This window comes from Dermacentor albipictus, chromosome 3 (genome assembly GCF_038994185.2).
Source record: "Dermacentor albipictus isolate Rhodes 1998 colony chromosome 3, USDA_Dalb.pri_finalv2, whole genome shotgun sequence".
NCBI classification, from domain to species: domain Eukaryota; kingdom Metazoa; phylum Arthropoda; class Arachnida; order Ixodida; family Ixodidae; genus Dermacentor; species Dermacentor albipictus.
Window position 1 is genome coordinate 2,320,421 of NC_091823.1, and position 26,759 is coordinate 2,347,179.

General features: G+C 48.2%; 1 protein-coding gene across 5 annotated transcripts in view; it reads left to right on the forward strand.

Annotated features, from left to right (window-relative positions):
* The window catches only part of LOC135919920 (phospholipid-transporting ATPase ABCA3-like), a 223,301-nt gene that overhangs the window by 126,296 nt on the left and 70,246 nt on the right, over positions 1-26,759 (forward strand). For all 5 annotated transcript variants that reach the window (XM_065453931.2, XM_065453932.2, XM_065453933.2 and 2 more), the window contains 2 exons: positions 12,782-12,912; positions 24,020-24,158. In XM_065453931.2, the coding sequence (XP_065310003.2) occupies positions 12,782-12,912; positions 24,020-24,158 (270 nt within the window). The remainder of the gene's footprint in view (positions 1-12,781; positions 12,913-24,019; positions 24,159-26,759) is intronic.

Sequence of the window (26,759 nt, forward strand, 5' to 3'; positions counted from 1 at the left end):
TTCGCAAGTCGGCGGGTTTTCTTTTCGGAGGGGAATGTTGTCCGTTAGATGTGTGTCCAATCCGAAGTCGGCACAGGTTCACCTCATAGAACCATTGCTGGTGAGTGCACGACTTCCACTCATCAATTACGGGTTTAGTAAGATGTAGCTTGTTGCTTATACAATAGTCCGATTCTTGTTGCCATTTTGATATCAAGGCCTTCCTAATCACAGTGATACTATCCTTATATGGAAGAGTTGTGTTTGTTATGTATTTGTGCGCTGCCATTGAGGCACACCTATCCGCTGCTTCATTACCCGGTATACCAACATGGCATGGTACCCAGCCAAACCTAATTGACCTGCCATATTTGTTTCATGTTACCATGTTTAAAATGTCCCATATCAGCGGTTCACATTCGGATTTCATGTGAAGAGCCTTCAGCGTGCTTAATGAATCAGTGCATATGATTGCGTTTTCGTGGTTTTCAGCGATGATCTTTTTAACCACAGTCCATATTGCATAAGCTTCAGCTGTGTAGACAGGGGCGTGCTGTGGCAAAGGGATACTTCTTTCCCAATGTTCCGTTACGCCCCCCCCCTCACGTGTTCTTTTGTTTCACAGCCATCATTATAATATTCCATGTAATTTTGATATTCGCCCTGAAGAGCGCGTAATTCCTGTAAATATGTTCGTGTGGGGTGTCTTTCTTGTTTAATTGTGTCAATATCCAGTCACATAGCGGTGCGAAATCTTATCACGGGGGCAAACGCTGTGGCTTTCTCGCAACCTGGAGGACTTCGCAGAGAATATCATAACCCCGAATATATTCTTCATATCGCAGGACAAACGGCTTAATCACGTTCGGTTTGTTTGTATAGTGTAAGCGTGAGTTGCACTGTGTGACAATGTTGAAGCGTATGTGTTGCGGTGAGGACTGAATTCTCAGTACGTAAGAAAAAGTTAGAAGCACTCTGCGCTGCTGTAAAGGGGGTTCATTACAGTCAACATGAAAGCTCTGGACAGGCGATGTCCCGTGGGCAAATACCAAGAACCCGCCGTTCTTGGTAATTAACGTTTACCAAACACCTATCTTGGCAATTGCTTATTGATCGTCCATACCTCGCCGCGTATCCCTTATTGACAGGCTCTGTGTACTACAGCTGCACTTTCGCGACAACTTAAGACCATACTGTGACTCTTGAGGTTAGGGTTGCCGTATTCGTGACCCTTGCGTTTGCGGGACTACTATAAACATCGGTTTACTGCACAGGTTAGAGAAAAGACAGTTTAGAACAGCGTTTCTCGCCTTACATACGCTCAACGCAAGCACCTTTGCACTATGTTACGGTGAGCGTTCCTTCAACACAAAATAGAATTATAGCACAGCGAGCCAGCAGGCCAGCGTGCCCAGTTGGCTAGCGCAGACGCCAGTGCGCATGGGCAGCACAACATGTGCAGTGGCGTCTACGCTGGCCCGCTGTGTCCGGTGGCTCAAAGACGCGAAGGCAAACATAAGAGCGCGTTAGAAGACAGGGTGCTGTCTCGGGCCTCGTGCCAAACATATCCAAGCCAACAATCCATTAGCAACCATGTTGTTGTTTCTATGTAAGGAGGTTATATACTTAAACTTCAGGAATGCCAGTCCCATCCACCACCTACGGGAGTGCGTGAAGCCGCCGACGGCCATAATGCTCGAAGAAAAAGAGCGAGGCTCCAGCATATATGTGGCCGTGGCGTACGCGCGGTGCTCCCTGCACTTGCGGTTCCGCGATGAAAACTAAAATTAAATACCTTTAAGAAGTATTTAAGAAGAACATGATAAATAAATATCAGTCCGCCATTGTGCATTGCTATTGCAGAAAAAAATATGTGTCATGGTGGCGAGTGCATTGTGTTTAATAAGCTGCGAGGACTGAGAAACAGTAATATTTTCTGTTTTCATCATTCAGTAAACTGCCGCGTGCACCAGCATTGGGATGCCTTTTCGTCGATACGTGGTGCCGCCCCTATTGGCAGCCGCAAGGCCTCGAAATATAGTATCCTTCTGCCATTTCTTAAAAGTCACTATTTGTTTAAATGAGTGTTCAAGTCGCTGATGATGAAGCTGTTGCTGCTGTAATGTTTGGAATGAGTGTTTTTTTATTTAAAGCTAGAAAGAAAACAAAAAATCTATGCGCACTTTGCTGAGTTAAACTGTGATAGGCGAAACCCTACCTTTGACTGCCTCTGTTGCTGTCGTCTGAACTGTTCTGCGAACGGACGCCGCCGCGGCCGCGAACTTGGGATGCAATCACAGCCATACGGCTGCAAGGTTTGTTGTCTCCGATGTGCGCGCACCCCCGCGCGTATGTCCGCGCTCTCCCACGCGCTCACTCGCACAGCGCTACTGGCATGGCGTCTGCTCTCCTTGCTCCCCTCGCCGGTGATCACTGCTTTGCTGCGTCCACCACGGCCTGCGCCCGGACACTCATGAGCCACTAAAGGCTTACGCCTTACTACAACGGCATGTTTCATTTTTGTCCAGCGTTTCAGTTTTAACGGGAAAGAGTCAGTGAAACAAGATTTACAATAACGCTAAGGCGATGATCTGCACGCAGCCGCAAGTCCACATGCGCTCCGATGAGACTAGCCTGCCAGAATTAGTCATGTGTAACCTAGCGGCTCAAGTAATCTCCACTTTTTTTTCGTTTCTGCATCCATTCTGACTGCGTCAGTGACGAAAACAAGAAGTGGTAAGACCAATAAATCGAAGGTGGCGGCGGAAGGCGGTAGCGTTGTGTTTAGTATGCCCAGCTCCCAAATGTAGAACGCGGCGGATACAGGGCTCGAATCACGTGGCTTGTTTGTGAAAACATCTTTCTGTGCTCTCTGGCAATGTCGAAGCTCAGAATGAGTCGGCGACCTTACGACAGCGGGCGCCGTCAGCGTAACAGGATGTGCAGGCGAACGAAGTCGCATCTAAAGCCGAAAGTATATTCGGAGGAAAAACAGTATGCTCCTATTGATAAAGAAGTGATAAATAACGAGCACTGTTGTTGAACGAGGTTGTAGACTGATAATGTCACCAAACAAAGGGTAGCGTTTCTATCCCGGTAATTAGAGGGAATGTACATCAACAGCATGTGAACTAGCGTGTAATTGATACTTCAATAAGATCGTTACGTGTTTGTGTTGTGTTTAGCACGAGCGAGTAGTGTAGGAGATGACAATAAAGAGAAAGTGGTGAACGAAGTCCGCAAAAGGTAGTTGAGGATAGCCATATTGAACGACAGCGCCGTGTTGTAGAAAGCCTGCGACTTTAGTTACTCAGGTCGCCAGAAAGGCTTGAGTGGTAGCACACCGTTGGGCATATTTGTTAAACACAGCGATAGACACACAATTTGCGTTAACGATAAAAGGAATAGGGCCGAGTGAGTTGAAAATTAGTATAATGAGAGAACTCGCGTGGTGTACGAAGAGATTGAAGAAGACAATCAGGTTAGATGGACGGCCTTTTCAAGCTAAATAGTATATGCCAACCCAAATAAATTGGCGTGGTCATACTTGCGCGACACGCCATGGTTGCCTGTCTTGCGTTCTCCAGGGTAGTGTACCTCACCGCTGCCGACCAGTTTTTGTGACGCCTGTTTCTCCAAGCCCGACCGGCGGTAGCGTGGCGTTGTCTGCGGGCCGCAGGCATCCGGTAGACCGTGGCGACCAGGAAAGGACGAGAAGATTTCTAGTGCGAAACTTGCACGGTTTATTCAATGTTTGGTGAAAGATAAGAGGAGAATGAAGTGTAAAAGTACATTGCGGAGTCCTTTAAGTAGGCCCACTAAAGTCGTAGGCGGGACCTACGGAGTCCCCATCGGTGCTTTACGGCTGCTCCTCCCCTGGGCAATGTTGCACGTCCCCATTGTTGCTTTGCGGCTGCTATCCCATTCTCAGGTGAGCCTGGACGGGCCTGCCTTCGCTAGTATCAGCCCGCAGGTCCGGGATCGTAGGCGCTTATCTTTCTTCTAGGCGACGTTGGTTCGCGGAAAGGGCTTCTGGTTGTGGATGGGCGGCTGACTGTGGATAGGCGACTGATCCATTCTTCTAGGCGACGTTGGTTCGCGGAAGTTCTCCTGTAAAGCTTGTCAGTTCGTGGAAGGGGTTCTTCTAAAGTCGCACACACACAAAGGGGCCTGCGAGCACTGTGGGGCGCCAGCCAGACCGGCAACCCCTCGAGACAACCATACCAAATTAGGAATCCATTATTCGTTTCGCTTAGGCATACACATACACGAAGGGGCCTGTAAGTACTGCGGGGCACCTGCCAGACCGGTAACCGCTCGAGACAGCCACAACAAATTGGGAATTCACACTTCGTTTCGAAGAGGCATGGTGGTGGAGCATCCTTTTGCCCGAGGTGCTACACGCCAACCGTAACACCTGCCACCAGGACATCATCGAGTTACGGCGATGACAGTTCGCACTGGGTGCTTGAGAATAAAAACCAGCCCATCAGAGGCGTCTGAGGAACGTTTCTACGGTACAAGATCACATCCTAACAAAAAGAAGCTTGCGAACAGGGCCATCAGAAAATCGAGTACTACGCCCCTTATTGATTTTGTTGAGCATGACGTCAGCGTTTTATTCAGCGTTTATCTCTGAGAAAATGAGTTCAAGCTATCTTTACTTGCATTACAATGGAGGGGGTAATCAGTCAAAAAGTGAAACCATTAGAGGGTGCCTGAGTACTCTGTAGATTACGCACGATAATGATAGCAAGAATACAACATTATAAGAGAATATAATTCGAAAACAAGTTCACCTATTATTACAGTGCAGTAAAAAGGAAGTGCCTACATAGTTTACCTGTGGATGACGGAAATAACAAACATACTGAAAAAAAGTCTTGTAGGTCTGTAGTAAAGCGGATAGTCCATTTGAGTCTTGGCAACTGGCTACGAGTTACTCCTGAAGGCGGAAAGGCTAGTGGGCGAATCGGACAGTTGCTTCTCGCAGTGATGAAACCCCGCAAAGGACGCGATCACGCCACGATGACACGCGACATTACGCCAACAAGTAAAACTGTTTTTTTAAAGCAAAGCTTTCTATGCCTGTTATAACTGGAGTGTTCTTATCATTTCGCTGTTGAAGCCTACAGCTACACGTGCCAATCTGGTTGCCTATCTCATGTTTGCTTACTTACTTTCCCTTCCCCTCCTTCCTTAACCTGTCTTTATATTCCGACGTACACTGCAAATAAACGCCCATTCTTCCAGCTTGTCAGCGTGTGTCTGCTTCGCCTGCGTCAAGCGCAGTGTCCGACCTACGATGTAACAGTGGCGACGAGAAACGGAAAGAAAAACCCCTGGCAAAACCTTGAAGCACAGGACGGCAGCTACGCTACGGAGCGACGACTCGACGATGGCACACCAGCAACTGCCCGACTTCGACGACGAAAGAGACAACTGGAAGGCCTATGTTATCAAGGCAGAGGCATACTTTGAGGCAACGGGCGTGAAGGAGTCGGCAAAGAAACGGGCGCTTTTGGTGGCAGCTTTAAGCACGCGCACCGTTCAAATATTAGCAGGACGAGTAGCGCCGAAGAAGCCGAATTCTTTGGAGTACGAAGACGTCGTGAAAGTCTTGGACGAGTTTTTTGATCCCAAGCGGCATGAGATTACCGAAAGCTTCCGCTTCTTCAACCGCTGCCAGCTTGACGGTGAGTCTGTTCAAGAATTCATTACCGAAATTCGTCGAATTGCGGACAACTGCAATTTCGGTACCATGCTTGACCGAATGCTACGGGATAGAATTGTGTGCGGCATAAGATCGAATGCACTGCAGAAACAACTCCTGACAAAGAAAGATCTGTCCGTAGAGGAAGCTGAAACAATGGCACTGTCGGCTGAAGCTGCTGATAAGGACGCCAATAAAATGGCCGCAGACACGTCGGCGGTGCTTAAAATTAAGGCGCAGTCAGCCTCAACGAAAGAGGTACTGGCCGAATGTGGGCGTTGTGGCAGCATAAAGCACAACAGTAATGCCTGCCGTTGGAGTAATGCTCGTTGTTATCACTGCGGTCGACGTGGTCACCTAGCAGTAAAATGCGGGAACGAAGAAAGCGCAAGATCTCGAACTAGAGAAGGAGCCCGGGGATTCCGTGGCAGGGTACTGGTTGTTAAGGAAGGGGAGCCAGATGAAGACATAGAGGATAGCATGCACATCTGGACGCTAAAATCGACGCAGGAGGTAAATGTGAAACCCCCAATGCGATGTACCTTCACATGGGGAGGTGTGGACGTATCAATGATTGTCGATACGGGTTCCCCGGTCTGCGTCGTGTCCCGACAGCTTTTTGAGCAGCACAAAAACACTTGGCCTTCGCTACGGCCTTCACGTACTAAGTTATCATGCTACCTCGGAAAATTGCCAGTTTTTGGAGAGCTCGTCTTGCCGGTGTCGTACGACAGTACAACTGTGAAATGCACATTGGTGGTGCTAGATTGCCCCGGTCCAAGTTTATGTGGTCGAGACCTAATATCCCTTCTGAGCGACGCAGGCTCCCCTGTCCTCAGCCTCTCAGCCAAGCCGCTGACCACACAGCCGTCTACCACCACGCAGGTCACTGCTGACGTGTTTGCCGAGTTTCCAGATGTTTTCAGCTCGGAGCTGGGCCTCATCAAAGGACCCGCGGCACACCTACAGCTGAAGGAGGGAGCCACGCCCAAGTTCTGTAAGGCCCGATCTATTCCCTTCGCTCTACGCGACAAGGTATCTGAAGAGCTTGATAGGCTCGTGGCATTAGGCGTCTTGTCACCAGTGCCGCATTCCGAGTGGGCTACGCCCATTGTACCCGTCCTTAAAAAGGACGGCACCGTTAGAATTTGTGGCGACTTCAAAGTCACTTTAAATTCGGCATGCGAGCTGGAGCAGTACCCATTGCCGGTAATCAATGACATGTTCGCGTCCTTAAGCGGTGGAAAACATTTCAGCACACTAGATTTACGTGACGCATATAACCAAGTCCCTCTCGATGAGGCATCGCGCCAGTTATGCGTGCTTAACACACATAAAGGTCTTTTCTGCTACAACAGATTACCTTTCGGCATTGCCTCTGCGCCAGCCATTTTTCAACGCAGAATGGAAACAGTTCTACAAGGCTTATCAGGCGCGCAAGCTTATCTGGACGATGTCTTGGTGTCCGAAAGAGCAGGAAGTGACGACGTGCTAAAAGCCGTTCTACAGCGTTTCCGCGAGTATGGTGTTAAACTGCGCCTCGACAAATGCAAATTTCGGCAAGCATCCGTTACATATCTGGGCCATCGAATCGATCAGCAAGGGTTGCACCCAATAGAAAAGAATGTTGAAGCTATCACAGAAGCACCTAGCCCGAGAAATGTAGCTGAGCTTCGTTCTTTTCTTGGCATGATCACTTTCTACGCGAAGTTTTTGCCGAATATATCGTCTCTGCTGGCTCCACTGTATCGGCTGCTGGAAAAGAACAGACATTGGCTCTGGGAACAAGAGCAACAAACGGCGTTCGATAAAGCAAAACGGTGTTTGAAGCAAGCGGGCGTGTTGGTTCACTTCGACCCTTCACAACCGCTGAAACTAGAGTGCGACGCATCGCAAAAAGGTATCGGCGCAGTGCTTTTTCACACGAAAGGGAACGTCAACAAGCCTATCGGATTTCGTTCAAGGACATTGTCGAAAGCAGAAAAAAATTATTCGCAACTTGAACGTGAAGCACTGGCCCTCGTATTTGGAGTAATGAAGTTTCGTGATTATCTTCTAGGCCGAGAATTCATCCTGGTCACAGATCATCAGCCGCTCCTGGGCCTGCTGAGACCGGATCGGCCCACTCCACCTCTGGCTGCTGCTCGCATACAGCGCTGGGCGCTGTATTTGGGAGGATTTCGCTACAAGTTACAGTATTCGCCAGGCAAGCAGCTCCTGAACTCGGACGCACTTAGTAGGTTGCCACAAGAAACATTGGAGCCAACCACGGAAGGGGAGCCACCTGACTACGTTCTGGCACTCGCATGTGTCCAGGAGGGGCCGGTCTCGGTAGAAGAACTGCAGGCGCTGACAGCAGGTGACGCAGTACTTTCAAAGGTCGTGCAGTACACAAGAGACGGGTGGCCTCCAAGCTCTAAAGCATTAGAACGAAGCTTACTCCCCTTTTACGACCGCAAACAGGAACTGTCATTGGCCCACCGCTTGCTGTATTGGGGCCATAGAGTTGTCATTCCCGTTAACGCGCAACATAGAATGTTGCACATGTTGCACGAGACACATCAAGGATCATCGGCGATGAAATCAATCGCTCGGTCAGCTTTTTGGTGGCCAGGAATGGACCACGACATAGAACAACTGTCAGCGGGGTGCACAAGCTGCATCCAAAATCGACCAATGCCGGCATCTGCTCCGCCAGTTAACTGGCCGACCTGCCAGGAGAACTGGTCGAGAGTGCATCTAGATTTCGCGGGGCCACTCAAAGGAAACATGATCCTTGTTCTCGTAGATGCTCACAGCAAATGGATTGAGGCCGTACCAATGAAACAGGCGACCACATCTTCGACTATTACTTGCCTGCGCAGCCTCTTTGGCAGGTTCGGCATCCCTCGCACCATTGTTTCAGATAATGGGACGCAGTTCACTAGCCAAGAATTTGCTGATTTCGCGAAAAACAATAACATAACCCACCTGCGCACGGCTGCGTTTCATCCACAGTCGAATGGCCTAGCAGAGAGAGCCGTCCGAACTGTTAAAGATGGGCTGAAGAAGATGAACCAGGGCAGATTAGAAGATTGCCTTTGCAGACTACTTTTCAACTACCGGAGAACACCCCTTGCATCCGGCAAATCTCCTTCGGAACTTCTTCTTGGCTACCAAATCCGGTCCCGCCTCGACACATGTCTTCCTCCTTTGGTTGCAGAAAGATCGGGAACATCGGATGACTGGACTCTTGCACCAGACACAAATGTTTACGTCCGTAACTTTGGGAAAGGTGATGCGTGGAAAACGGGCACGGTAAAGTCAGCAGACGGAGCTAGGATGGTGACAGTGGAAACGCCTGAGGGCCTCGTTCGGCGACACATTGATCAAGTTCACACAAGGAAAGACCCAATAGCTACCAAAGGCCACAAGCAGAGTGAAAGCTCGTCCATCTCGAGAACCCCGGAAGAAACTTTCGGAGCAAAGCCAAAGGCAACAGCCGACACTCGTGAAACGTCACCACCACAGCGTCAGTCATCACCCCAACCCCTGGGCCCACAAGAGACAAACGGTGAACCTACAGTGGCCACGGAACTCCGGCGCTCAACACGAGAGCGCAGACCTGTGCAGCGTCTTCAGTATTATTGATGGAGAAATGTTATAACTGGAGTGTTCTTATCATTTCGCTGTTGAAGCCTACAGCTACACGTGCCAATCTGGTTGCCTATCTCATGTTTGCTTACTTACTTTCCCTTCCCCTCCTTCCTTAACCTGTCTTTATATTCCGACGTACACTGCAAATAAACGCCCATTCTTCCAGCTTGTCAGCGTGTGTCTGCTTCGCCTGCGTCAAGCGCAGTGTCCGACCTACGATGTAACAATGCCTCTCTTTCGACTTTTCTACTGCTGCTGCTGCTGCTGCTGCTGCTTGCACGCCGCGTTTTGGGGGTGGGGGGTGCATATACATGGAAGGAACGGTGCAGAGAGGAATGGCGACGCGAGAAACTCATTTGGAGCTTTTCATCGCGTCACATGTGCACAGTGCTCTGACAAAGACAACAGAATGGCGACCACCAATGCTTATGCGCGGAGTACACATTCCCACTACGCCAACAGTTCTGCCGTCGGCGATGCGTACGACCCGAGTGATGGCAGGTGTGAGAACTTTCCTTAGATGATGGCGAAGGTGAGCGCTCATAGTTAAAATGTGCATGCCAGTACAGATGAGTGCTGTGAAAGGTGAGCCATCTATTCAAAACACTTGAACATCTAGGAGATTGTGCCTTGTTAATAGCGCCCCTGGGGGACTAGTATAGCACCAACCTGGAGGTTCGGCATCGTCTAGTTTTCCGACAGGGTGGCTCCTGAGTACGGCGGCAAAGTAGAGCGGCGTAGATGGGGCGGATGTGGCTGACGACGTTGTGGTGAGGGTGAGCGAGCGTAACGGCGGTCAGCACCGTAGGCATCGGAATCGTTGAGACAGTGGCGGGGCGAAGTGAAGGGATACCAAAAGGTGTTTCGGGACGGAGGCGTCCAATGACTGCGGCAGTGATGGGAAACCTGACCAATTCCGCCACAGCGGAAACAGATCAGCTTGTCGTCCGGTGTGCGCCATTCAGATGGATTCGAATAAAAGGAAGGAAAGGGCGGGATGCGGTACGGCATGGTCATAGCAGGAGTCATAGTGGCGTCAGGGCAATTAACAGAACAGGCAGTGGCACGCCCAGGTTAGCGGCTTTTGGTGAACCATGGACTGGATGAACGACATTGTTGCGGCGGAGTTGTCGCAGGACGTTTGCTGAGGCGAGGCGGCGAAAAACGCAGCTTCGAGGTCGCGGCGCACAATGCGAGCCACATTGTCGAAATGAGGGTGGCGGGGTGTCTTGATCGATGCACGAGGTTATCGGGGCGGGCAGACGGAAAAATTGATGACCGAAACGACAGTTCTCCGCTACCTCGAAGTGGCGTCATTCCTTTATGATGGCGCCGACAGTATGGACATTGTTAAAAACCAAGAGAATAAATGCGGCATCCGCAATGCTTTTGCGGATATTTATTTATTTTGCAAGTACTGGCCAGCCTTGTTTCCAGGCCTTAGGCAGGAGTTGGCATTTGGAACAAAACACAAGTATGACATAAGATCAAACAAGATAGCAGACTCTGAAGGAGAATCTGCATAACAAACAGCATTAGAGAAACCTTTTCACAATCACGATTTGACGGGTAGCGACGAGGGATGAACGCTATGGTTTATTCACAATGTGCAGAAAGAAAGGATGAAACCGTTGGACAGTCAACAGTTGTGGCAGTTAATGCGTTCCATTCGGAAATCGTGAGCAGTGAAGCTCAATTATAGTTTCTCGCGAGGAAAGAATTTAAGGTGTTTCGAACACGTCCTTGGGTGCTCATTTCCAATATAATTTGAGCTGGACTGGTCGTGTATCACGTTGTGTTTAATATCAAGGACACTGGGTATGCGAAACAATAGTCTACGAAACAGGATCAGGCATCAATCGTATTATGCGACGTATTTCTCTAAATATTGCATTCTAGTTCAGGGTGTTACAAACAAAGGTAACAGGATGCACGTGCTACAAAAGAAAGAGATACGGTTTGTTGGGAATCTACGAGCACCTCTCATCCAAAAATGTTCAATCATATCGATTACGAACATATTTTAACAAAGCCTTTCAAATATTGTATACGATAGTAATAAATTATGTGCAACAGCATTTCTTGCGTGTTTTCGCAGTCCAGACTCTGTGTGTTCCTTAAGAGGCGTAGGATACGTTAGGAATATGGTTAGGACATCCTACAGGTGCCAGTTCGTTAATTATCAGACATCTAAGCTTTTAATGCTCACCCACGATTAGTCGGCATCGTAATCAAATCTAAGCCGTAGTTCTCGTTCAAAAGGCAGGCTAGACGTCTTCTCTGGAAGAATCAAGCGTTAAATTACAGAACGCGGCTTGCAAAGTTTTTAATTGATGCTGGTTTGTTTTATCTTTCAATGTATTTCATATTTTTTTCTAATTTTATTATCGTTTGAATGAATTCCTTGAAGACTGCTTGCAATGTCTTGCATCCTGCTCATCCTGTTTCTGCGGCATGTTACGCTGGCCATATAGCATGCATTGCACTGTACGATTCAGATTTCACTGTAAACTGTCTGCACTGCTGTGTGTTTTGTTTGGTTCTGATGTTCAGCCCGGTGTCATAGAGACGCATTTCGCCTCGTATTCCCTGGTATAAAAATTTCTTGTTGCCTATTGTATAGTGGTGTCTACAAATGTTATAATTTGTAGCATTAAGCGATGTATAATCTACCTAAATAAATTAAATGAAATGTGCTCACTACCCATGGCATGGGAAAGGAAAGAACAGGTTTTGCTGAGCCCACAGACATGTAGGGGCGAACTGCTTGACGGTGGAAGTAATGAACTTTACTTAAAATTATGTTTAGAAGGGGGGGGGGTCGCCACTGCAACAATCGACTATGTAAGGTTGTGTTGCCCACAAATTTGTCTCCCCGTCTATCAGACGTTCCAAACCGCTTTTTCCTGCAACGTTGCTAATGCAGTGCATGCATTAACGCACCGCAGCGAGGTTTTTAGCGACGGGACACTGAACGAAGTAAATGCGAGCGTAAAGCCAGTCCCGCCCAGAGGACGGCCGAAGCTCGCGAGGCCCGTATCGCCTAAATGCGTTATTCTGATCGTGCCCGGCGGGAGTCGAGCAGTGTTTGGAAGCGACGGAGCGGAACAGTCTCTCCCAACGCAGACGCATGGCTGCCGAGACCTTTGAAAAATGCAGGGCGGCCAAGAGGGCGGGATGAGTGTGACACGGCTAAGTAGGAAACGAGTGAACAACAAACATAAAAGGAGTCGGAATAGCAATATATAATGAAGATTTAATTTTCTCAACAACCACGTACGTACATATTGTCTTCATTAGTGTCGACGCTTGGTGGAGGCAGACAATCGCCTTTGCTTAACCAGATTGAAGACTTACCAGTACCACCACCGCGGTCTCCTAAGCATATTGAAGGACGCGTTGTTGCGTGTGGCGCGGCCGTACGCGTGTCTAATGCACCCAACTTATACGCAGATAAAGGAGGAAGGAGCCGTTCTCACTGCCTACAATGGAACAGCACTCAGTGCGCTGCTGTCATACGCCGAGCAGAGCTACTTCGAGTACACGCAGCACTTCGTCCTTGGCGCCGTCCTGCGGGGCCACCAGTGAGTAGCAATTCGCTTGCAAATATGAAATACTGTGGCACCATCTGTTGGCTGTCGAAAGCCTTTGTAACTCAAATGCTTCCACCAGGACTATAGTGGGCACAAGCATGACTGCAAAATGCGCTTTGCACTGCAAAGCTTATTCAGAGGGACATTAACACGATGAGGTCTTGCGGGAGGTCCGTGATTGTACCTTGTTTTATTGCAGCAGGAATTATGTAGGCACTCCGAGCGAACTCACGACGTCATCGCCACCATGATGTTCCGTATAAAGACAAGGCGGCCCTCTACGCCAAATGGAACAGCTGTACAGCCAGCCCATCGTTGCTTGCTCTCGCGGGTCACAGGAGTGCATGCGCCGCAACAACATGCGAAAGCATTAACGCGTACAGAAAGACAAATAACTTCGGTCTTACAAAGAAACAATGGTCCCGCACCAGCAGGAGCACCTAGCGAAAGACGAACCCAGCAGTGATCGCAGTCTCAAGTCTATTTTATAGAGGCGCAAGCCACAGCTACAGGGACGGCGGAGTATTCGCACGGCGTGAATCACGCTAGGATCATGCCATTGCCGTAGCCGCGGACAAATATTTAGCCGCACTGCGAGCCACTGCGAGCCATGTCCACAGCCGCAGCCACATTTCTCTTTTGCTCTGCCACCTAGCGGAATCGACGAATCTCGAGCTCGGTCGCGAAACGCCTATATATAGTGCCCACTCCTATCGTTTTAAATCAAGAGTATAAATAAATGGTTTTACACTTGGCATTTGTCGGGTCTTCAAGAAATTCGAGAAGCATTTGGAGTATTTTTGGAAAAAGCTGCGTCGCTCCTCTTACCTGTGTTTTGGCATGATGGGGTTGACATCAAACATTGAACATGTAGTTGACGCTCGATATATTGATGACTCTGATAGTGAAACCGTATTCCTGTTCTGCTTACATCGTCTAAGAAAGCGACCATCGTTGCGGAGTTGTGTTCAGCATGGAAGTTTGTTCACAGCACTTTTGCTCGACCTTGGTGGAGACGGACCAACCAGCGTGCGAAACAATTGGCGATCGAGAAGTAGTTGCGTGTTCATTTCGGCGATGCTGTCTCCGTGACACCACGTTTGTTTCAACGGATTCCAGTATGCTAACATAGGGTGAGCTGCTGACTTGCTCCTCAAGGATTGTGAGAGAGCTGCGGTGTTAACAGTTTCTCTCCAGTGATCGGGATCCCTATGCCGTCGAGGTTATAGACTTTGCCTGTAGATCAATCACTGCGTTAATGTCGCTCAAGAAGTTCATCCTGAGGATCACGTCGCGGGAGTACTGCTGTAGGATGACGAAGCTCACAGTGTACGCACGTTCACAAACAGATGCTCGCACAGTGCATCTACCAGTCGGCATTATGAGGTCACCTCTAGAAGTTGCGGGCCATCCTACTGTGTTGTGACCTTCCGCAGCTGGGCAAAAAGCTGTCAGTTCACCACAAGTAGTCAGCCCCAGTGTCTACGAGCACTGTCACTCGACTTCCGCCATGGTCACCTCCAAGTCTGCACTTGACGTCCTGCTTCGCCTGTGCTCAATCACAGACTGGGCCGCGCGGCACTTAGTCTGATCACGGCTGCATTGGGATAAGTTCTCGTGGTTGGGTGGTCTTGCGGCACTTAAACGCTTCGTGACTGTCGTCAGTGCGCGAGCGTGGGTCATCTGGGAGCCGTCTCCTCCCGTCGTTCCGTGCCATGATGTCTGGTCACGTAGTCATGTTTTCGAATGGCGCGGTCATCGGTTTTCAGGCAGTGACGTCGTCTTGATTTCCGGTCTCATCTTCGTCGATGGAGGATCTTTCGTACTTCCGTGGCAAACGGTGCAATCTCCCGATGTCACTGGATTTAGGTTCCCCTACGGAGGCTTGGCGACTTTCCCTTCGTAACGGTGTCGTGGCTCTGGTACGGTGAGGAAGACCGGCGGAGGTATGGCAAGGGTCACTTGAAGTGCCACGAAGCTTCGCATTCCGTCTCCTACAGGTATAGGCCTCAATGTCCCGTGGCCGTTGGCTGTGGAGGGACGATGGAAAAGACCCTACGGCCAATTTGGCACTAAGGGCATTACGCGATTGTTATCGCCTTTAGCTTGTCATGCGCTTATGATAATATATTGTACCGCAGGTTGAAGATGGAGGCTGCAAAAATAGACGCTGTCTCTCTATTAGCGGACCAGAAAGAGAGCATGCAGCGAACGCGCTTCATCGTCTGTCATGACGTTGACCATCGCGCGCGCGTTCCTGCTGTGCGAAAGCCCCACATGATTATTTTAATTTCCCCACAAGCGAAAGGAGACCGTCTCGGTAGAGTCAAAAAGTTTTCAGCGGAGTTGACAGCAAGAAATGGAGCTCCTGAGGTGCAACGTTCATGTACGCGCATAATGTCGCTTCATGCGCACTACATGAACAACTTCCACGCGAGGACGACGACAAAAGGAAGAGGGGTCAGAACTATACGGGACAACTTTGTAGATTACGTCACTGAGGCGGCGTGTAACTTTGTAAGACCATAATACCGGCGCAGCAACTTTTCCGAGAGTTCCTGGTAACGGATGGGCGTCCAGACCCGCGCGTCGACCCTGGTTGTACGAAGGGTGTCACTATGTTGTTGGCTCCGAACACGATGCCGAGCAAGCTGGCGTGCTTCTTCGGCTCTTGGTACGAACTATTCCGCGTGTTCATTGGTCGGGCCACAGGTTGGTTTTCCACAGGTAGCATGACTTCTTGACGCGACGCGTTGCCCATATACAAGTTCGAAGGACGTGATATCCTGTACATTAGTATTAGTATAGGCGAATGCCACATATGACAAAATCTCGTCCCACGTCTTATCTTCTATGTCGATATACATGGAAAGTATATCAGCCAGCGCTCTGTTGAGACGCTCTGTTAACCAATTTGTTTACTGAAGATACGCAGTGCGCCCGCGGTGAGAGCTATGCGTCGGCTGGAGAAGGTCGGCTGTGAATACTGCACCGCGATTTGTAATGAGGACAGAGGGTGCGCCATGTCGTAGGATGATGTGGCGGACTAAGAACTTGGCCACTTCATAAGAGTTCATAAGAGCGTCGGTTTCAGCGTACCGGCTTAGTCGGTAGCGACGACTATCTATCTGTTCCGCGAAGGGGTGATAGAGGAATGATATTGTAATAACACCAGCAGACAAAGGCGACAGTATCCTAATCTGGCCTATAGAAACGTACAACAATGAGGCCTCCAAACATCTGAGCAACCACACCTATTACAGAAAACTCGACTGTAACCCAACTTAAAGCCCGTTATACCTAAAGGTACGGGCACCTTTCTTTTATGTTTTTCTTTTAGCTCCCAATAATATATGTAACCCAACTTCCGACTACAGCAATACTGTGCAAAGCACTATAGTGGTGCTCCTGTCCAGTGAACTAATCACGCAGTCTGAATATCGCTTCATGGTGCCCAAGAACAAAGAAGCAAGCCGCTTTTATCTTCTTCCCAAAATAAATAAAGTTCCCATCGAAGCAATATTTACAGCAGAAATCCCAGGTCGACGTATTGTGTCTAATAACAGACCGCCTACCGAGTCGCTATCTAAATTCTAAAATCACCACCTGTCAAACATCCTCGCAACCCTCCCATCTTTTGTTCAAGACACACCGTACGCCCTTCGAATTATCCATGGCATCAACGCCAACCAAATCTTTTCCGACCGTGTTATTCTAGTCACATTGTATGTTGCTGCCCTTTACACTAACATACGCATGAGTGACGGAATTAAAGCTGTATAGAAATGCCTCGTAATCAATCCCCAAGCGCACGCTCCCGAAGTTTACCTGTCGCTCCTTAGGTTAGTTTTCACGCTCAACTATTTAGAATTCGCTTCTATTGACTACCTGCAAACTTTCGGCACTAACATGGGAACACTCACTCCCACGCATGCGAATATTCTCATGGGACAGCTCCAAGCAGACCTGTTAAAATCCTACCCGTGAAAAACCCACACCTACCTCTGTTACATCGGTGACATGTTTATAATATGGGTACACCGCACAAGTGCGTTAACCGATTAATTAGTCATTTCAGTCACTTTCACCCGAGTGTTAAATTTACTGCTCACCACTCTCCTAGACAAATAAACTTCCTCCACACGACGGTCTACATAGAAAACGGAAAACTGAGAACGACACTTTACCGGAAGCCTACGGATAGCCAGCGATATTTAGACTGCAACAGCCATCACACGCGACACTGCAAGCCAGGAATTTTTGTGCTGCAAGCGAAAAGAATAAGAAGAATCTTCAGCGATGACCACGATTATATCCACCACCTAAATGACCTTAAAACAATACTAGCAGAAAGAAACTATCCACAAGTTGATCTCGATTGAGCTTATGATGTCGCGTCAGGATTGGAGAGACAGTCGGAATTAGCGAAGAAACAGCGTACACCAGAGTCTGACAGACCGCCAGCCTTTATAATAAAATACTCTAATGCACTCTCAAATATACACAACATCCTACGGAAATACCACTCAATATTAGCAAGTAACGAGCGTCTCAGAAAAGCGTTCCCGGATGTACTAAGGGTTAGCTGTCGCCGCAACAGAAATTTTAGGACATGTTAGTGCGCGCGAATATCAGTCAACAGCATTCCCCCGTAATAAAAGCATGTTGTCGCTCCAGCTGCAAAAGCTGCAGGCACCTTCAAAGTGACGTTAAAATTAGAAGCACCGCAAATAGTTATACACACGTAGTCGAATCTAGCTTCACTTGTACAAGTTCAGATGTGATTTATATGCTTGAGTGTTCCTTCTGTAACAAACAATATATCGGCAAAACGAGACAACTAATGAACGCCAGAATAAACGGACATCGCGCGGAAACAGCCAAAAAGCTTCTGAAAGCCGTCACCGAGCATTCAACGAACCAGGTCATAACTTTGAGGAACTTAAACTCTACATCTTAAAAGTCGAATTTCCGTTCTGAACGAGAAAGAAAATACAGAGAATTATACCTTCAAGACATTGCAACTAGTAGGCATAAACGTTTCAAAGGGAACTTTAATATCTATTCGCTGTGCTAAATTTCAAGCCCTAGGGAACAACACTTAGTTATGCTGCTTAGTGTTTTTTTCTTTTTACATCTTTTTCTTTTTCTCTTTTTCTTTTCTTTCGTTTTCCCTTTTTTTATTTCGTTCTTTTTCATTGCCTTTCTTTCCTTTTATCATTTATTTATTTATTCCATTTCAATATTTTTTTTTTCACGAGCAGCGGTTGCTGCCGCTCATTCTATTATCTCTTTCACAGACAGGATCGCCCACGACCACCAGCGAAGCCGGTGATAGAGGGCTGCTGTGCACGCTGTTGACATGCCACTGACACACGGCCGTTGACATGTGGCTGACAGACGGCCGTGTCACCGGCCTTGTGCACAGCACGCTTTCATTCTCAATTCTACACCCTTGCTGTAACACACCTTCGTTCGTTGCCGTACCCACCCGCTTTACCCCCTCACCCATTGAGAAGAACCCTACCTATATATACTGTGCCAAGGAAAGCTTATGTGGCTTTGAAAAAAACAAGTCCACTTGTGGAAGCACTGGCTCCCGCTTTCACCTTGTTCCCGTTTTGCTTATCGTATTTAATTTCCATCTCCCGCCTTTCCCCTGTTTCCCCATGAGGGAGACAGAGACGCCGTCATCATGTGGCACTCTCAGGAGCTATGAATTGATAACATCGAGGACGCCATATTGCCAGCATGGTGGAAAGCTGCGCGTTATGTTTATCCGTTTTTCTGCAGAAGCAGAGTGGAAGATGTGAATAGGACTACGCAATGTCGTACGTGACGTCATGTGAATACTCTCTATGCGCTCATGCTTGCGTAAATCGGGCAATTTTGTGCTGCAGTCAGGCGACGCTTTATTTCGGCCGTCATAGGGATAATAAACATGAGCATGGCTCTAGTATGATGCCCACAACATTTGGGTATTGCCTCCTTCATCTATCTGCTGAACATCACCGCAGTGCATCACCGTAACTCAATGAGGTGAATTGAAAAATATACAGCTTAGAAGGCCGCCAGAAATTTGAACTTTGAATTAGCAACGTGTACACCCTTTTATTAATATGCGTGTGTATGGCACTTAGTCGCAACGCGTTACAGCAGAATTTTGGTCAGGATTAAAGCACTACTATAACGCAGCAGGAAAACTGCGATAAGAGCCGTAAATTAGCATGTTATGACAAGGTTGTACCCTCTCGACGTTGCTAACTGAAAGTAGTTGAATTTCAGTCAGTCTTTGTGAGGTCTTTTTTTTTTGAATGAATGAATAGAATTTATTGATTGGAAAGACAGAGAGGTCGACCTGAGCTAGTGCGCTCTAGTCTGCTACTCTGCACTGGGGAAGAGGGAAGGGGAGTGAAAGTATTGGGATGGATGATGATGATAAGAGAAGTGGTGAGTGCTTATGTATACATGAGACAGTTGCCTCGCTAGAGCCGCTCATCGAGCTTGGTGTCCTGCAGGAACTTCAACAATACTTTTGTTGCACGCACTGAAATTGCAGTGTCGGGCCATGGGCCGAGGATAGCTTCCTCCGACCGTAGTTGTCTGCCAACGCTGTCTAGGAAACTGTTTAACGTCCTTCGCTCCAGCAGATATGCTGGGCAGTCGCACAGTACGTGTTGCAGTGTTTCGGGCATCTGGCAGTGTACACAGTCGGGGTTGTTCGATTGGCCGATGAGGTGTGCGTAGCGACGGGTGAAAGCAACGCCGAGCCGAATCCTGTGTAGCAATGATGTTTTGCTCCGTGTAAGCTTCGGGGGCAAATAGAATTTACCGTCTGGGTCAATCGTATGTAGACGTTTGTGAATATTATCAGAGTGGGCTCTGTAAGCCTTTGTAAGGTCCTGCATGAGTGCCTTGATCATGGAGTTGGTGTCAGGTCGCGAGTAGGCAATCCGTACTTCATCAGAGGAAGAGGAGGCCGATCTTGCCTCTTTGTCAGCGAGTTCATTACCAAATACACCACAATGGCTAGGCATCCATTGAAAGGTAATCACGTGGCCACTTAACTCGGCACTGTGACAAAGTTCGACGATTTCCAGCACGAGCAGATAGTATGGTCCTTTCTTTAAAAAGTATTTTAGCGCCTGTAGCGCTGATTTGGCATCGCACAATATCGTCCATTTATGGGGTGTCTGCGTTCTCATAAAACGGACAGCCTCTCGTATTCCCGCAAGTTCTGCAGCCGTAGATGTCGATTTGTGGTCTAATCGAAATCGTTGAGTAATTCCAAGTTGTGGGATGACAAATGCGGCCGTTGTTGCAGATGGCGTGACCGAACCATCGGTATATACTTGTACAGTCCCACTATATGATGTAAATATATGGGACAGGGTGAGCTGCTTCAAGCCAATGGAGGAAACGTGAGATTTCTTCCTAATTCCGGGTATCTGAAGCCTCACTAGTGGTCTTGGCAATGTCCATGGAGGTGTCACGGGGATGTCGGTGGCCTGGAATCTTGCAGGTACAATGCTTGCGTGACATGCAATAGCTTTAGAAAAAGCACAGTCAAGGTTGGTGCTTGGAAGTGTTGACAGTGGATGGTGTGAGTGTCTGGTTAGCAGGCGAAGATAGGTTCGCACAGGTTCACAAGACCTGTATATGTCGATAGGACAAGCCCGTGCTTCCGCTATTGTGCCCTTAGTTGACGTGCAGCGTGGCAAGCCAAGACATATTCGTAGTGCTTGTGCCTGAAGGCTCTCCAGCGTGCGTATACAAGAGGACCCCATGTTAGATAACACAGGCATGCTGTAGCGTATGTAGGCCACAAAAAGTGCCTGGTACACTTGGAGCAAACTTCGCTCAGAGGGGCCCCATCTCAGTCCTGATATTACACGAAGAACGTGTATGAAGTTGGTCAGTTTAGCCCTAAGCGCAGTAACATGTTTGGTCCAAGAAAGGCTGCGGTCTATTATCACGCCAAGATATCTCTGGTGGGTGACTAAAGGGAGCGCTGTTCCGTCGACAACGATTGGATAATGTGACATTGATTTGCGCGTGAATGCCAGGACTGCACACTTAGTTGCTGAGAGTTGCAGGCCTCTACGGCGCAAGTACTTCGCCGTTATGGTAGCCGCACGTTGGAGTCTTGCGCGCACTTGTGGACGTGTGACCCCAGATGACCAAATACAGATATCATCCGCGTACGTACTGATACGCACTGTTTCAGGTAGCTCGTCTGCAAGGCCCACCAGTATGATATTGAACAATATTGGGCTAAGGACACCACCCTGCGGAACACCCCTGCGAACGTCATGTCTATCAGTCTCGCCATCCGAAGTGGACATGAAAATGGTGCGGCCACTGAGGTAACTCTGCAGCCATGCATACATCCGGCCACCAACACCAATATCCTCAAGCGCCTGAAGAATCGAATGGTGGAAGACGTTGTCGTAGGCACTTTTGATGTCCAGAAATATTGCGCATACCAGACGACGGCGTCTCTTTTCCTGTTGAACAGAAGATACTAGGTCGATCACACCGTCAATTGATGATCGGCCTCTTCTGAATCCATTGATGAAATCAGGAAATCCACCACTTTTCTCGAGTAGCCATTCCAGTCTGCTCAGTACCATCCGCTCCATCACTTTACCGACACAGCTTGCCAAGGCTATTGGCCGATAATGTGAGAGATCATGTGGGCATTTCCCAGGTTTTAGTAAAGCCACAAGACGACTGCACTTCCAGTGATTAGGCACAGTTGCTGTGTCCCACGTAGAGTTGTAGAGCGCCAGGAGAATTTCTCGAGCTTCTACTCCAAGATGACAAATCGCGGAGTATGTAATTCCGTCTGGTCCTGGACAAGTTGACCGGCGGGAAGAAGATATCGCAGCGTCGAGCTCGTGCATAGTAAAAGGTGCGTCCAGACGGTGATCACTAGATGACGGGAAAGTCAGTCGTGAATGGGTTGGTATATCGTTCGAAGAGCTCACGAGTAATTTGCAGAAGTCATCGGCGACCTCAACTTCACGCCGGCCTTGCCGTATGGCCACAGCGCCGAACGGATGAAGCTGTTGTGGAGGCGAGCGAAGGCTTCGTACAATTTTCCAAATTCTAGAGAGAGGTTTTCTCGGATCCAGAGAGCCACAGAATGATCTCCAGCGTTGTTTGTCAAGCTTGTCAAGGTGTCGCAGGACATGACGCTGAGCCCGGCGTGATGCAGTGACGTCTAATGGTGATTTGGTCCTTCTGTATTTCCGTTCTGCTCGACGCCGTATCGCGCGAAGTCGCTCGTACTGGTCATCAATAGATGACCTCGGTGAGGGTGCGCTGAGGTGTTTTGTTGTGTCACGTAAAGTTGCCGCGATGACATCTTCAATATTGGATGGTGCCTGGATGGCTTGACATGCATTGGTCACAGATTCTCGAAATGTTGGCCAATCGATAGAACGCACAGTGTGAGGGGCTGGGGGACGTAACCATTTCAGCTGAACATATGTTGGTAGATGGTCACTTCCATGGGTGTCGAGATCAGTACACCATCGTGTAGCAGACAGCAGGCTTTTTGAAACAAACGCAATATCAAGACAACTGCTGTAGTTAGAACCCCGAAGGTATGTTGGCGAGCCATCATTGATCACCATCAAGCCTTGACTAAGCATGAAGTCAGCCAAGTCTCTACCACGGGCGTTCGTCGAAGCAGAGCCCCACATGGGATGGTGGGCATTAAAGTCACCGATGACTATGTGGGGACCCGGACAAGCTTTCAGTATGGACAGCAAATATGAACAGTCTATGCTCAATGTTGGGGGTATATACCCGCCAATTACTGAGAGTGTGCGCCGCTTGTACTTCAGCGTTATGCAAACGTACTCGTTGGAAGCATGTGCAGGAATGTCTTTACGAAGGCACGTTAAATTCCGACGAACAAAAGTTTTTTTGAAGGCTGCCCATTGAGTTATGCTGTGGCACTGAGATCGCCGAGTGTAGCTGTGAACTCAATCGGCAAAGATCGCTACAGCAACCACCGAAAATAAAAGATGGATTAAACGTTTCACAAATTAATAGGTCATGCTGAAATCATGGTGACGAGAGTGCGTGAGAAACTTGGCAGTTTTGTAGCTCGAAACGATGGCAGTCCTAATGGGGGAGTTTTCACGCAACCCACACCGTACGTCTTGTGACTTACCAAGCAGTAAATGCATGGAAGCTGGCAACCTTGCGAGAAGTGTATGATGGCAATGCCTAAAAGACTTGAAAAGGGTAGGACGCTGCGCTAGTTGGTTCGTCTTAGACGGCGACGAACTGCCTTTGTTTTGTGCGTCGTGCAATGCAATAGGTTATTAGAAAATCAGGTTACCAAATCACTATGAAAGCAAGAAGAATAGAGAATGAAAAGAAAGAAGTAAAAGAAAGAGGTGGGCAGGATTGGAGAAGGTAAACACCGGATAAAAGCTCTCGTCGAAGTGCTACTGGCATAGTAAATTGGTCTAACCGCCAATGCATTTTGATGTTCTGAGCACGGCTAAGATGCGCGATTTCTTTTTCGGGTTTGGTGAAGAGCTTACGCGACTGTTGCCTTCGAAAAGAATTTCGTGTGCAGTTAACAACAAGCGTTCGTTGGTGTACTTGATGCGCTTGAGCATGGTACGTTAATAATAATAGAATCTTGTGCAGAAACTATAGACAATGACTGTCAATGTAAGCAATATATGAAGCAGAAAGCTTCAAGAAAGGTACTCACATTACTGAAAAAAATGGTGCTCTTTACTACGTATCTTTCGCGCACTAAAGAAATTTCGGGCAGCCTGTGATTTTTCATTGCGTAATTAACCGGCACGTCTACGTCCAGTTTCTTTTTTGTCCCGCAGTGTCTATTGGGCGTTAAAAGGCCTTAAAATAGAAGACAGCGCAACTTAAATTCTTTCAACCTGACGTCAAATGGCAGAACACGTGTCATGGCACGTATTCACAGATCGGCGCAATAAACAGACTTTATGAGCGCTCGTGATTCTTGTCTCTTCTTTTTTTTTTTGCGCTGTCCCTATGCCTTCGGCTAATGCTTGGGCGGGGGGGGGGGGGGGCGATATTTCCGAAAAAGCTTAGAGGCCTGGTACAACCCGTACGCCATCCTCAGCAAGTGCTTGGCCTACGACCTCGCAAGCAGTGCCCTGCTCGCCTTCCGAACAGGCGACCGCTCTGCTCGCTTCCAGACAACGGTGGCCGTGCACGTTCCCGAGGTACGTGCCTTTGCCCCAGCATGGCAAAGTATATCGTGTTCTGTGCATAAAATATGCAGGTAGAATGAAATTCGCTCTTAAAAGCTGCGTATTTGCTGCATGAGAATCCGTAGTTTACTACCGTCACTTGGGTGGAAAAAATATTGACCCGCAGCCGTCGTAGTCTGCTAATTAGGTAACTAGCGTGACTAATCAATATCCTTATTGAATATGCTCGCTTTCAAGTGCTGTGAATGTGCCTACTTGAATAAGGTGTTCAATTCAAGTAGTGACATAACACTGGTTTGCAATGGCATAACAAATATATTATTATTATTATTATTATTATTATTATTATTATTATTATTATTATTATTATTATTGCTATTGTTGTTGTTATTGTTATTGTTGTTGTTATTGTTATTGTCATTGTTGTTGTTGTTGCTGTTACTGTTACTGTTGTTGTTGGTTGTTGTTGTTGTCGTTGACGTTATTGTTTTTGTTGGTACCGGGTCGCCGCAGCAAGCTAAACCTGTATATATATATACACACACGTGATTTCAAGCACGATAGCTTAGGGCCAACATGACGCTCCGCTGCTCAGTGGGTGGGTTCAATCGCGGCAGCGGCGACCGCGTTTCGACGGGTTCGCAATGCAAGCGACGATCGTGTGATGTCCACCAGTGGTGGAAGCGGCGCAGGCGCAGCGCGCAGGCACGCGGCTGTGGGCGATTTCGATGGCTCAGTGCAGGTGGCATGCACGGAGCGTCCGTGGCGTATTGGAAGGACTCGCCCTATTCGCCGAGTGGCGTGGCCTCGTCTTGTCGAACATCAGGTTCCCGCAGAGAAGCTATCTCCCGCCCGTAGTATACTCGCTTGATTTGCTGTCCATTGCGTTCCCTCACTCGAGAATATTCTTGCCTAAATGTTTACACTCTCTTCGAGACACAACATTCGCCACCTTCATCAAAGGTTCGATTGGTCTAACCCCTCCGGCATCCCGTCGTAAGATAGCAAGTCTCTGCCTTTTTCATAAGCTATATTACCATTTTACTCACTTACGTGAGAGCCTAATCCTGCCGCCCATAAGATCATCACGACGTCTGTTTAATTGTCACAGGGTTCAACGCATTGGTGGTTCAACTAACGCTTTCAATAAATCATTTCTGCCGACTGGCATGTCGGATTGGAATCTACTTGCTGACGGTATCGTCAATGAAACAAATTCTGTAGAATTTTAACTATTACTACACCAGTGTTGTCCACAGCCCCAGTAGTAAGCCTTTTTATCGGCATTTTCATTTTCATGCACGTGTTTAATGTGTTTACCAGTTCTTGCAATCTGAATTAATGTCCTTTATCTTTGTGACCCATAGTTACCATTCGTTACTCCTCCCTCTTATGTAATGCCCCATCAGGAGCCTCATAGGTAAATAAATGGTGATGATGATTTGCCACGTTTCAAGTATAACTGACGAATATGCCGAAATCATTGTTGTGCAAATGCTTGTCGCACCATTTTTACGACATCGTCGACGTAGCACATTTTATGCACTGAATCTCTAGAAACACTGTGTTTACAGTGAATAAATACACGTGTCTAGTTGTTATTTGCCTGTCAATTTAATACTAGTGCACATGGCTCCTTCAAGCACGAGGAGCGGATTCCGACGTTATAGTTCAATATTTGCCTGACTTAGCGTATGCTCTGTGTGTGCCACAGCGCGCAGTTTTTGATGCATTGGCGATAGGATCCGGTGCCAAATTGAAAAATTGTATTTGTGCGGTAGGGGTAAAGAGTGCATGAGGGAGCTTAGAAGTGCTCGTATGTATGTGTATACTAGGTATATCTAGATGTATGTATATTTATACACAGCGTGTACGACTGACTTTGCCAAAGTTTACAAATACGCGAGTGCCACGTAGCTGAACACACCCAAGGTGATGTGGTTTGCGTCTCTTGGAGCAAGGCAGACTTTTTATATTCAAGCGAAGCTTGTATTGGCTCACAAGTGGCCGTGTTGTGGTCACGCAAAAAAATAAAGAAAACAGTTGCTCGCAGGGCAGAGCAGTTGCGGAAATGGTGGCTTGATGAGTTGACAGCTGCAGCGGCGCCGAAGAGTGAGTCATTATTAGCAAGGATTCCAGCTGCGTAAGCGCGCGCCCACGACACGCGCGCAACCAATTAGAGCCGTTTCCTTTCCTCCAGGGAGAGAAAGTGCAGGAAAGGGTATTGCGCGCGCTGCGCCAACTTCGTTTCCGTTCAGTTCAGTCTAGGAAAACGGAAGGGACGCTTGTGCATTGCGCGTTCCCCCGAGGAACGGGCAGTGCTCGATGAGCGGCGGCGAGAACTCACCCGTGAAAGGGCTCGCCGTCGGCGCACCCATCCATCCGTTAAGAGCCGCCCGAGCGCAGGCAATCCGACAGCGACGAGAAGATCCCGAACTGAGGGAGCGGGAGACCAAAGCAATCCGGCACCGTTATCTGCGCGTTACTTAATCGTGACAAAGGTCAGGTGCACGCAGGGCAAGCTCCTGTTACCCCCATTTTCCGCTAGGGGAAGGCTTGGCAATTTTTTGCCTGATATCATAGTTAGTTATTATAAATTCAAAAAGTCACTGA